Here is a 13,878-nt window from a genome sequence, read left to right as displayed (position 1 = left end):
TTTGACCGCGGCGTGCTGTAAGTGAATGGTCTTTTGCGCGGAGCCCAGCAGTAACCATAGAAATAGGAGCGGTAACAACAACAAAAATCGTAGAACGTTATCTCAACCAAGAGCAACCTAGCGGTGAGCGCTGCGCATGCCGTCTATAATGTGATCGGGCCTAGAGAAGGCCCCAGACCTCCAAGTGCTAATCATGTTTTTCATTCAGTGATGCATCCAGTTAGATAGGACAGGTTTTCTATGGAGAAATACTGTTTGAAATATTTGAGATCTTCCTTGAAAAGACATTGGCTGGATGATAGTATGTGTTGCTCAAAACCTGTGTACATTACTCAGAATTGATTATGACTTGCCAAATATAAAATGCCCATGACATACCATAATTACAGGGGGCAGTTAATATGGTGTTGATATGGTTTTCTTTTAACTTGCATAAAACACTGTCCTGCAGCTTATACACAATGCGGCTTATATGCTGGAAATTACTGTAGGCACTAATGCACCTACCCATTGTCATGGATGCTGGGTTTTGAACTGAGCACTATCACAAGTTGGATATGTTGGGCAGTTGAAAAGTCCCTTTCCTCTTTAGCCCAGAGGAGTCGATGATTTCCAAAAAGAATTGCACATTTTTTTCTGGTCTAACCACAGGACCCTTTTCCACTTTACCTCAATTCAACTCAGGGTTAAACGAGCTCAGGCACAGATAAGATTTCTGTATCATGACTAAATAAAATGTCTTCTTTGAATAGTAGAGCTTAAACTAGCACTCATGAATGGAGCATGTAACTGTGCTCACAGACAATGGTTAGCAGATGTTTTCTGAGCTCGTACAATTATTTTCTTTAAAGAAAATGCAGTGCCATTTGAGCTCCAAAGACTACGGCCATTCAAGTATGTTCAGCACTGAGCCGTTTTAAAGATGGTCTTTGGATTCTCTGAATATTTTAATCATATTATGCAGTGCAGATGATGAAATCATCAAATCCTTTGCAATTTCATGATGAGAAACATTATCTTTATATTGTTTCATAATTTGCCTGCACAGGTTTCCACCTGATGAATGCCTGCACATCTACTTCTGAGAGACCTATCTTATAACCAGCGGACGCACGGCTTATTCCTATCTAACACACAATTCAGTGATGACTTTTTCACCATCCACTTTTATTTAACCTTTTGTAAAGCCCAGGGGTGTGGTCTGGCGCATAATCCAAAAATCACTATCTTACACCCTCTAAAAATCATTAGGCCACTGACCAAGTTGAATTGCCCTCTCCTAGAGCTTTTGAGATGTTGCCACTGCTCCAACACTGAAAGGCACTGTTAGAATCCTTGGATCAAGTCAGGTTCAACATAGCACATTTCACTGTCTGCTCACGTTGGTGACCGCACCAGAGGAAGCACACTTCCCCAGAAATGCATTCTAGTTAGGGTAAGTGTTGTTTTTTTTCAGACTTTGTTTCCAGTCAGTCAATAGTGAACGCAAATAACAGTGTAGAACTGTTTTGTCATTGACTATGAGTCCATGGTGAAGCTGTTGAACTGAATGACAGATGTCACTCTCATTGGTTTAAATGATGTTACACCCAAAACACATCCATGACTGATTAAGAAAGAATAACTTCTGAACAATGCGCCTGACATTTGATTACAAAATCACACCGAATCATGCCCTTAAACTTTGCGCCTCTGACTATCCGTTTCTGATCACCAACACAGGGCCCTCAGTCTCTCTGGGATGCTCTTTTGAAATACCCAGTTATGGTTCCAATTCACCTAATTAGTTGTGAAATGTTACTCCTTCTGTTGTCTTTATATCATTACACCACTTTTCCAGCCTGTTGTTGACCCAGTCCCAACTTTTTTGAGACATGTTGCTGACATCAAAGGGTTTCAGGGTCTGTTCATCAGGGTTTGTTTGTTGGTTTGTTCGCATGGATAAATTGCAATGAAATTTTGAGGGAAGGTCTGAAATGACCCAAGGAAGGAATCATTACATTTTTGGAGTGATCTGTATCACTGTCTGGAATGGATGCAGGAGGTGGTTATGTGTTCGCTTGGCGGAGGTTTGCGCTCTCAGAGTACGATTTCATGGATGATACTAGAAAAGCAAAGTCTTTCTCCTTCAGTACATATTTACATTACACAAAACATCCCAACTCTTTCAGGATTTGGGTTGTATCCTGTATATCCAGCATGGAAGAAAAATAATTTAATTACTTAAAGTACAGCAAGGTCAATATGTCTTTGCAGTTATCCAGAAAGTCAAAAACTAAAATGCAATTTTCAGAAGCCAATCATGTAAATGGCACACAACTGTGAGAAAAATCGTTTAACCACCAGAGTTAACCATCACTGGCAGGCTTGTAGGGAAGAAAGACAGGCAAGAGAAAAACATCATCATGTCACGATGACTATGTCCTTCAGCTTGATCAGCTCTTGGAACAGGGGAATGAGATGCGCCATTTCCTTTGGAGTTTACAAACAAATCCAATTATTCACTGACTGATGTTATTGAGCATAACAGCATCATAAGCCAACCCATACTCATAAATCAGAGTGCCTGACATGTTTGTTGACATTATGATGACAGCAATCCATCAAGACGGAGCTCCTTGTCTTGTAGAATATGGTAAAAGAATGTCAAAGACACATGACGTGAAAGTTTTCTGACCCACAGAAAGGCTGTAAGATGTTTTTTAGATGCTTGCAAAATAAACAGGATTATCATGCCTATGGAGGGACCATTCACTCTCCCATTCTCATATCTTAACACTGAATCATGAAAAATTATTATTAAAACATTATTGTAGGACAGCTTTCTTTCTGTAGAATGTGAGAGATCTGCTCTTTTTGTGTGAATACATAACTATTAGCAAAAGTAATGACATGACTAATGCATTCAATTTTAGACATTTCAGCCGGTTTGTCAGAATATTATGACCACATAGATAATAACTGATACAAAAAAACCCCCAACAATAATCAAACAACAATATCAATGATAAATGCTTCTTTAAAAAGGTAGAGGTATACAACTGATTTTAGAAAAGTACTTTATTAATTAAAATGATATAAATAAACATATTATTTAACAACATTTGTTTTGAAATATTAAGCAACTTTTTTTAAAAAAAACTAAAATGTTCTGTTTTTGACTGAGGATTTGCACACAGAATTGTCATGTGAAGATAAATACATAAGCTCCTCAATTGAGAAACCACTCACTTAAGCTTTCAAACAGAGGCACTGTGTATCAGAAAAAAGGTAAATTGACCAAAAGAAGACATCTTCTGAAAACAAACTACAGAAAAGCAGAAAACAAATGCACATGTTTACTTACAATAGAACATTTAGTAATGATCTATTTCAGAATATCAAATAAATAAATACTTTAGTGCATTTTCCCTTGCACACTCAGTGAGGTACAAGAGAAAGAAACGCATACATTTTAAATTAACAGTGTACCAAAGTCAATTTGGTTCCACATATTAGTCAGTGATTTCAGCTGTTACACTGACAAACAGACAGTCCAGCTATCTTAAATCTTACATTTTGATGTCTCCTTATAATGCAGGATAGAATTCTGTGCAATAGGTGAGCCAAGACTTTTTCTGCCATCCTTTGTAAATACATCCCATAAAATGTACCACTTACCCTGATTACAAGTACAACAGTAAATGTGCCACAATAACACCTTGTGGGCAAAAGGCCACATGTATAAATCAGAACTCATAAGGTTGAGAAAGTCATTGAGAAAAAGAACTTGGATCCCTATTCCATCTTGTGCAGATATCTAGAAATTCCAGATATCCATCCCTATTTCTTTGACATGGAATCATTAACTACATGAATTTGCTGTAAACTTGATAACTTTATATCCAATTTATGTATTTAATTCACAACCATGTGGTGCATTTTCAGTTACGTACTCATACACAGTCTCACGCTAACACTTCCATTTCCAGCCCTTTGGAAATGTGACAGTAGATCACATGGCTACATTTTTGCGAGCTATATACAGTATGCTTGCAAATGGACTACAAAGATAAATAAACCGCTAACAAAAGAACAAAGTACTGTTTTCAAAAATGGGGATTGATTACATTTCAGCCCTTGATCGAGTTGATACATTTAATCATGGACATGTTCACATTGTTTAATGGCCTTTTCTTTGGGCCTCTCCTTGTTTACCATGAAGGCGAGATATGCATGTTATAATGCGGTTAACAGCGGTCAGTGAAAATCATTCTAAACAGTACTGCAACAAATGACACATAACAGTACTTTTGAATTTTGACGGACAAAATGATGTAGAATATGAGAGAAACTTTTCAGGTTGTTTATACCAAATTATGTGTGAACAGAGACGGTTGTTTCAAAATGAAACTGTTTCTGTGTCACTGATGATTGCGGTTGCATCTGCTGTTACTAATCGCAATACATCAATTCAGTGGTTTATAAAATAATATTTTTTAGAAGTTCAAAAGACTGTTAAAGGAGAAAACTGGACGATTTTTACATGGATCTTGATCGCTAGACATCGCCAAGTACTGTCGATAGGGGGGAAAAAAAGACTCAAAATTGGCGCAACAGAACTGGGAGTAGCTGCAGCTAATGGCCAGTGCTCCCAATTAGCTACAATGCTAGTTCTGGGGGCATTATCTAAACGTGCCTTTTTGCCTCTTTACAGACTCATCATGTCAGTTCTGTGCATCATGAACAGAGCCCTTACACAACAAAACAGTGTGTTTGCAGCTCATTGAATGGAAACGTTTATTAAAGTTTGTACTGTCTCATTAACTCAGTTTCCATCAGTCACTTCCAGGAAAGCCCAAAAGAGTTTGTTGTCGAGCTCATGCCGGCTTTGTAATGACAACTTCAAAAATAGGTAATTGAGCACTGTAATGATTATGACTACCATATTAATGGTGGTCATCGGATCGATCCCCAACCAGTCCACGGCTGAAGTGCCCTTGAGCAAGGCACCTAACCCCTCACTGCTCCCCGAACGCCGCTGGTTGGGCAGGCAGCTCACTGCTCTGGGTTGTGTGATTCACCTCACTGTGTGTTCACTAATTCGGTTAAATTGGGCTAAATGCAGAAAACTGAATTTCCCTCACAGGATCAAAAAAGTATATATTCTATTCTATTCTATTCTAATGTAACTACATGGAAACGGTCCAAATGATGCCTGAGCTTGAATGTTACTGAAAGCTAGCTCTATTCTTGCGCTGAAGTATCATGGGAAATTCAGTTGTTGCTGAGTAGGCTAGTGTGCAGATGTGACCGTACAAACTTTGAATTTAAACAGTTTCTTCAAAACAAATGAGTAGAAAGCACATTTTGTTCTGTTGCACAGAAGTTTTAATGCCATTCTGAGTTGTTAAGAGGCAAAAGGCACTTCAAGAGAATGCTTCCAGACCTAGCTAGTAGTTTATTGGGAACACTGGCCATTAGCTGCAGCTACTCCAGTTCGGTAGCTAGCAATCAAGGTCCATGTTAAAATCAGCCAGATTGCTCCTTTACATGATATTTTAACAGAGTTCATTAGAGGTGCCCAATTTCAACGCACCAAAGTAACTACCCTCTGGTTCTGGGTCTAGTAACCATGAGTTTGACACATTCACAAAGATTCCATCCCCTTGACTGAGGTGGATACCCCTCCCTTGTTGCACACAGTACATATTATAGTGTTTGTCATCCCACCTCATGGTACTACCGCTCTTCATGAGCAGGATAGGTTTGATAGTAGACTGGGTGTGCTTCTCATGGTAAACATATTGAATCAACTGGGCATTGCTCACATCTGGCTGCTTCACATCTGCAGCAGATTGTAAATAGTGCCTGAAGCAGGTCTTGGCATAAACATAGTATAATCCACCTTTTTCCACCAGAATCCGCCCATCATTATATTTGATCTTCTTCAACCGCCCATACTCATTGCTCCAGTGGATCATAACAGTCTTCTGATCTTCTGCTAATGCAAGATATCACAAGACATGTCTAGTGAGATTCAGTCTCTTCTCTAAACTACTTTCGTTTTGTTTAGTCATACTGGACTAAATGTATTGTTTTGAGTACACACAACGTTGAACATCACTTATGGTTTGTGTGGTACTTGTGGATAAAACACCTTTTCAAAGTAGAATACACAGTGTATTCAATATCTAAACATCAAGTACATATACAAGGTTTAACATCAATGGCTGATACTTACTATTGGAAAAGTCTATAGGTCCTCTTATAGGAAGATGTGCCTCAGGGATCACTTCTCTCTTTTTGGGGCATTTTGTCCTTTTCCTTTGATCTTTCAGGGCATCTGCAAGGTATGGTTCCGTTCTAATCTCCTACAGATGTGGAAAATGTAGGAAATATCATTATCATGATATACTGTAACTACACACACAAATGCATTGGAAAAAGCTACTTGTAGTGTCTCTACATGCCTGTTTAAAAATATGTCTACAGCTTCTGAGGAAAGTTATTGAGTATTTTGCATTGGTTCATGTTCCAGTGAAACATGATGGTTTCGTCAGGTCACTAAGCAGTGTTATTTCTGCAATGCTGCAGGTGCAACTTGTTTTCTCGGAGTTTGATTATATGTGTAATGTTTTTTCCATCTCATGCTAGGACACACTTTTAAATATCTCTAAATAATCCACACACATTTATGCAAGATGAAAAACACTTTCAAAAATGCCATTGAGAAATAAGGAGAGGAATTTGTTTAACATAAACATGGTTCAAGCATGAGTAAACTTTCCATTATTCTTCTATGCGATTTGTGAAGGGTCCTTCAGTTGAAAACTTAGTATTTACCAGAGGAGTACACATGCTTTCAGGTGACATTCCCCAGGTGCTATCAAACATCTAGAGCAGCGGTGGCCAACCCGCGGCTCGCGAGCCACATGCGGCTCTTTGCCTCCTCTCGTGCGGCTCACGGCTGCTCAACTGATGTTCTCACTTCTCCTCGGACCTAAACGTTTTCCTTTTGAAATAGCCTCTATTTCCGGTAAATAAAAAATAATTTCAGAATTTGATAGTAGCCTATTGCCAAAAGTAATTATTAATAGTTAACAATAATTGTACCGTCATGATATGCATAGGAATTGGCCAAAACGAAGCAGACGTGTTTATTCTTCAGCCAGGTTTAATGCTACTGTACCATTTTCCAATGATCATTTATCAATGATCATTGAGCATCTGCCAAGTGTCTTACTTTAAATGAAAAACAAAGGAGCTATAACTGTAGGCCTAATGTTGTGCTGTTGTAGTATGGACGCCTTTTTTGTTGTGCGGCTCTTTTGACTTTTGTGGATTTTTTTTTGGCTCTTCATGCTAGACTGGTTGGCCACCCCTGATCTAGAGAAACCAAATTTATAAATAACATTCATTTTATATGCTTTCTATGGTAAGGTGGCGCTGCATGAATAATCAGGTCACAAGTAACAGGGAACATTTGCAGATGATCTTGCTTGCAGAATGGTTTTGTTTGCCCTTGATTTACAGTAATGCACCTCACACTACATAAACAGCAGCATCTGGACCTTGCTACCAACTACCAAAGCAGTTCTTCAAGTGTGGCCTCGGCTTCAATATATAAATATTTGATCAAGATGTAATTTCTGTATAATAAATGTTCTCAGTGATTGATTTATGTACCCTGTATTTTGTTTTATTGCCTCAAAAGAACTGAGATAACCACAGACTGACTTCATTCACACAACTATGATACAGTATGTGACCATTCAAAGCGAAATCAGTCGTTTTGCGCACAACGTTATTTTGAGAAAATCAACAATAACAAACTTCCGGGTTAAAATGTTGAATTTCAAGTTTTTGCATAATTCGACTGTATACAGTCTACAGTTTCATATCGTGAACGCATTTCACAGAAAAACATACGTTTTGACTGTTAAACCCAGTAAAGATTCAACACATTTGCTGTCATTCCCGTTGTGCACGCGCCGCTTAAAAAGGTGATTTCTCCTCTTCTGGCATATCGTGACAAGAGAACCATGTCAACGTTGGATGCGGTTATCTTAGCGATAGTTTGTGTAATACCCTCGATATACATATCGTTGGAAAGCTTAGTTTATGGCCGTTCACGTGAGCACAATAACTTAATTTAATACATTTTACCGAAACGACTGGTTCCGCTTTACAGGGTCACATATATCAATATGTTTCCGTATTCTGGTTCATTTTTCTTTTATAGCAATTTGACAATGACTACATTGCAGAGTATGGTTTGAAACTCAGAACAGAAAATCTTCCAGCCTTAATGTAACACGGTGTGTGTCCTCTCTGGCATATTTCATGTTCAAATGGACAAACATGTACAGTAGGCTAAATGATCGGTCCTGGTTTTCTGCACTGCAGTTTAGACAAAGTGACACAGGCTGTGTTCCCAGATCTTCTAAGTATAGTGAGAAATAAGAAGTAGTTAAGTATGAAGTGAGAAAGCCAGTGCATCGCATCACTGTTACCAATCCAACAAAAATGTCTGGGGACAAGAGGAATGTCAAAGCCACACTATCTTGTTACCAATGACACCGGAACACACCTTCAAGTTCTGAAAAGGCACGCAATACATTTTTTTTGGTCACTGTATAAGCATCTAATATGTTAATGCCATGAAGTCAACTGGGAAGGTTGTAACTTAGAACTTGTAGTTTTCAATTCAACAATGGTCTCATAGATGAGGATAAGGCTTCTGATTTTTGGGTTGACAGACTCTTTACAGGCAATCTGACCACGTTGGTTTGAGAAATATTTTACTGCAGTTGTGGTTTGTGCAGCAATGTTTACTTTTCCCTTTACATACAAATATGGGAAGCACTAAGCATATACTTAAGAAAGTTGGTGTACAACAATTAGCATAAATTCACATAAACTGGATTTACGCCAGTGTCTATGTACAATTTTCATCCCATATGCATGGTGCAAGCCCTGACATACTGTTACACAGAAGAGAAATGTTCTTTGAAAATGCCATTGGAATGGTGTAATCTTAACAACCCCATGGAAGTGTAAATAGGATATTTTTTTAATTTATCAGAATCATATTTACCTCCATTTAGATCATATATATTCTGCATATTCTTCAGTTAGTTGTTACTCTGTTAATATTGGCTAGCAGGATAACAAAGCAGGGTTTTCGAAAGATTAACTGCAGGCTACATGCATGCATGCATGTATGTATGCATGTATGCATGTATGTATGTATGTATGTATGCATGTATGCATGTATGTATGTATGTATGTATGTATGTATGTATGTATGTATGTATGTATGTATGCATGTATGTATGTATGCATGCATGCATGCATGCAGTATCTTGTAGCTGTGTATAATGGTAAAAGCAAAAAAACCCCATGCAAACCAGAACCATCTCTTAACCCTTCTGTAGCAACCCTAATCTATACAGTTTTGCAATTTATAGTAAAAACGATGACCACACATTTGGACATAAACCATAAGAACACGTGAGCTGTATGCTGAGCTTATGAATAACTCACCTCTAATGGTTTCTGTTGGGTTGAGGAAATGTCTACCTAGAAAAGACAGCAATACAGGAAAGAATGGTCATCCTCAGTGTCCATGTTCAAACATTACAAGCCAACAGACTTGCCATTCAGACATCAATAGCAATTAGCCCTGATACAACCTAGCTGGTGTTGTACTTGGCGTCACTGTAAAACCTGTTGCAAAATCTTCCCGGGGTTTTGGGCCTGAATTACAAATGTTCTTCAGATGCCCTCACACCAGTCAAAGTAATTTAAGCACATACAAACCCACAGAACATACTGTACCACATGAAAACAGAGTTTCTGTGGTAATTAAAATGCCTAGTGGACTTAACCTCCTAACCATAGTGCAAATTACAGATTTATACAGCGAAGAAGAATAAGAGTCTAAACATTTAGGCCTACACGTTGTAGTCAACTTTTTAAACTGAATAAGATGGAAAAAAGTCCCAACCCCCTTTGTCACTGCATCATTCAGTGTTCTATTAATGTTCATCTTTCTTCCTCCTATTTCAAAGATACAAAAAGTACAGATTGTCTACAGGCTAAGATCATCTGATCAGTTTACTAAACTTCTGCTCTCTCTTCTATCTAAAAATCATTACATAAGAATCTGGATTATTCCCTTTTTTAGACAGTACAGCCTAGCCAACACAACAGGTGCATCTCTATACTATCAAGTTAATAATTCCTGCAAGCAATAATCATATACAATTTAAAAAAAAGACAGAATATCAAAATCTTAGTAAAGATGCACTAATGATACAGAAACAGAGATTTACGCAAGCGGTTTTGTTAATCATACTGTCATTCAACAACAATATCTAATCCATCCCTTGTGTGTCTATGCAGGCTCTCCTCTGGTTTACGGACACGTTGGCTAAACAATCAGGCATTCTTAGACCAATTCGTTTGTAAACGATCAGATCAGGACAAAACATCAGATCAGAAAAGGCTTAAGTCTAGGCCTAGCCAACTTAATTTGAGGAGGAGATGTTCATTACTATGTTTTTACTTCTGCTTTTTCTTGTTTGACCATGGTGATTATGTTCATTTGAAACCACTATCTAAGCAAAGGAAAGCCAAGAACATTTTTTCCAAAGGGTGGGAGGGCTTAAACAAATGATCTTTCCCACCAAGGGCAAGAAATGGCCAGTGTTTTCGTATAATTCATTGTAACTAGAAAATCTGATCTTCACTGTGCAAATTGTGCAAAATCAACAACCAGTGGCAAAAGTCCACTATAGCCTATACGAAATTCCTCTTTCTGTCTCGATTCCGACTTCGCGTAGCCTTGTCAGAAAAAGCACAAGTCTCTAAGCAGTTGCTGTTCCATCATATGTCGCAAAGTAGTGGGCCTACAACAATCCAAGCATCAAAATAAAATAGTAAAAACTTCCCCTGCCATTGCTAGTTCCGATAGTTGCACACAAACACGTAGACTAGGCTACAGCCAACTTCATAATTTGGCATGGTTTAAGAAAAGTCATTAGGCCTACCCTCAAATCATCTAAATCTAATCTTATGTCTCATGCCGGTTTTGGTTCATGTATGTAATGGAAAATTATGAACATTAGCCTACTGAAAGCTTTTGGTAAACACAATGTCGAGCACAGACTGCCCCCTCGTCTTCCTATCGCGAAACCTTAACTACACTCTTACGACCGCGCAAATAGCACAGTCGGGCATAGCCTAGTCTGTCGACTGGCCCGAGGAATTCAACAAACAATTAAACATGAAGGCGAAACGGTTTTGCGTTCTCAAAAGAGGTAACACGAACGTAGCCTATCAAAAATCACAGGCGAAGCAGTAACTTTTCGCCGATATTTTGCATTTCGGCTAAATGTGTGTGGACTGAAAGTGAAACTTTTCAGGTGTCACCAAAATCTTGGATATCACTCCATTACATTTCATGTAGAATCTTCACATTGATTTAGGCCTATACACATAAGTATTCTGGCTCCTTACCTCGCGTAGATACCCAGTTAAGTGTAACAAAATTGCAACACTTGATGCGACCTGCAACAATCCAATTACCGCTAGCGTTCCAAAAATAAATGATCTATAAGTCGGGGCAGTGCTTTGGGCAGCATGAAATCGCGGCTGACCGGTCTCCATTTCAAAGTGGTTCCGCAGGTAACTACGGTATTCATTAGCTGCCATAAGCGCTTGTTTCAAATATCTTCTCTGTGGGAGGAAGTAAGTAATGACCGAGAATTCATATAAACAGTGGGTGGGCAGTGTAGTTTTGCTCACTTGAAGAGAGTCAGCCAATCAGATTATAGTGGGTGATCTCTTCTGATTTAGTAAGGAATGAGCGTAGATTTAACATTCTGTTCTCTTAAAGACGTATTTACCATCATAATCTGTTGTTCCAACTTCAGCAGTATGGGTTTTAAAAATTAAAAATGTTATGCACCTATGGAGACTTGCACATGTTTGTGGATACGTAGCCTAGGCAGAGCATGTTCAAATAAGCCTGGTGTTTGTTACCGAGACGAATGCCCTGTCAGTGACCTTGTGAACTTGGCTGGCCTTTCGGAAGCTGTCAGCCTACAGCACTTCATATTAAGTCAAGAATCATTAGTATACCGTGAGAACCCTTGTTTTGCCATGGCTTGATTGTGCCCTCAGCTATTTTCCACAAAGTGTAGAGGTTAGGACAGGAAGGTTTGGGTGGTATTTATACCCTTTGTTTTGCCATGTGAGCTGTTCTTGCCCAAGCCAGGAGGTAGCTGAACAAGCTGAACATTGAGTGTGTCAGGGAGCCAAAACCATTGCACTGTTGAATGCAAAATGACCAAAACCACAGACAGGCTCTCTCTCAGGCTTTGCCCTGCTGAGCAGGCCCCTCTGCAGATTATTCTTAGCTCTCTCAGGAGCTGAGCATCATACAGCACATTCACCATGGGCATGCGCATCTTCAAGAACTTTTAACAAACTGTCAAGTCACACTGCCACTCAGAGGTACTTGTCACCTTCCTCAGTGTTATTGCCAGCCATATATTATCTCATATTGGCACCAGTGGATGCTGGTCACATGACCACTACTGGACTGCTCTCCAACCTATTTAGAAAATAGCATGGATTACTATTCAAATGAATGAAACAAATGAATGAATAAGAGAAAAACAGTGTGGCATTTGTCTGCAACTTGCTAATGGACCGGCCATGAAGTGTAAACTAACTAGATGTATCACATAGTGGTACAAAATACCACCACTCAGTTGTACACATTCTCTTTGCAAAAATAAATTACACTTGTCAATTTGTCTCCTACTCCATCCCCTACTCTTGCAATGTTTGTGTATGTACTGTAAATGAGGGTGTGGATGTGTGTTGGCTTATGTGCATATGTGTGCTTCTGTGTGTGTGTGTGTGTGTGTGTGTGTTCGCTTGTAAGTGTGTGTGTGTGTGTGTGTGTGTGTGTGTGTGTGTGTGTGTGTGTGTGTGTGTGTTTATGAGCATTTTTCTGTGTGGGTGTATGTGTATGTGTGTGGGGGGAGGTGTGGGTGTGTGCCTGCTTGCCTGCATGTGTGGGTGTGTTTATGTGTGTGAGTGTGTGTGTATGTGTGTGTGTGTGTGTGTGTGTGTGTGTGCTGGTGCGTGCGTGTGTGCATGCATGTGTACTGTGTGTGTGTGTGTGTGTGGATGTCTGCGAGTGTGTGCATGCCTGTGTGTGTTTGTCTCTGCTTGTATGTGTGTTTATGTGTGTGTGTGTGTGTGTGTGTGTATGCATGTGTATCTTTATGTGTGTGTGTGTGTGTGTGTGCGTGTGAGTGTGCATATGGTTGTGTTTATGTGTGTGTGCATGCCTGTGTGTGTCTTGAATGTGGGTGCATGTGTGTGTGTTTGCGTGTGGTAGAGTGTGTGCATGTCTGTGTGAATGTACTCGTGTGTGTGTGTGTGTGTGTGTGTGTGTGTGTGTGTGTACGACTGTGCCCATGTGTGTACTTGTGCATGCCTGCATATGTGTGCCTTTATGTGTTTTTGTGTGTTTGAGTGTGTATGCCTGTGTATTTGCGTGTGTACAAGTCACTAACTGTACACATAAATTGATTTATAGCGTGGCCCCCCATGAACAGAGTTCCTCAAAACTTGGCAAGCATTCAGAGGGTGTCATAACGACCCTACACTTCAAATTCTGTGCAGTTTAGAACATGTCAACTGAAGACACCTGCGATTACAATGCCTCATAAGCTCATGGTACTGAGATGTCAGCACACAGCCATCACTCAATCTACACTATAGGCACCTAGAACAATGGCAAGCTACAAAGTAAGTAAGTAAGTAAGTAAGTAAGTAAGCAATGTTTATTTGTATAGCGCATTTTAACGTGCA

General features: G+C 39.3%; 1 protein-coding gene across 2 annotated transcripts; it reads right to left on the bottom strand.

Moving 5' to 3' along the window:
* Window positions 1–3,054: 3,054 nt before the first annotated feature.
* Window positions 3,055–11,715, bottom strand: tnfsf11 (TNF superfamily member 11). Of its 2 annotated transcripts, none has more exons than XM_062533730.1 (4): window positions 11,506–11,715; window positions 9,529–9,564; window positions 6,224–6,353; window positions 3,055–5,983 (listed from the first exon to the last, which is right to left on the bottom strand). In XM_062533730.1, the coding sequence occupies exons 1-4, from the start codon at window positions 11,698–11,700 to the stop codon at window positions 5,541–5,543; spliced, it is 804 nt and encodes a 267-aa protein (XP_062389714.1). In that variant the 5' UTR covers window positions 11,701–11,715; the 3' UTR covers window positions 3,055–5,540. The 2 variants fall into 2 exon arrangements, with proteins under 2 accessions (XP_062389714.1, XP_062389715.1); XM_062533731.1 differs by having other exon boundaries at window positions 3,055–5,980.
* Window positions 11,716–13,878: the final 2,163 nt, after the last annotated feature.

The sequence above is a fragment of the Sardina pilchardus genome, chromosome 4 (assembly GCF_963854185.1).
Source record: "Sardina pilchardus chromosome 4, fSarPil1.1, whole genome shotgun sequence".
In the NCBI taxonomy this organism is placed as follows: Eukaryota; Metazoa; Chordata; class Actinopteri; order Clupeiformes; family Clupeidae; genus Sardina; species Sardina pilchardus.
Note: the sequence above shows the minus strand (reverse complement) of the source record. Positions and strands in the feature narration are given on the sequence as shown.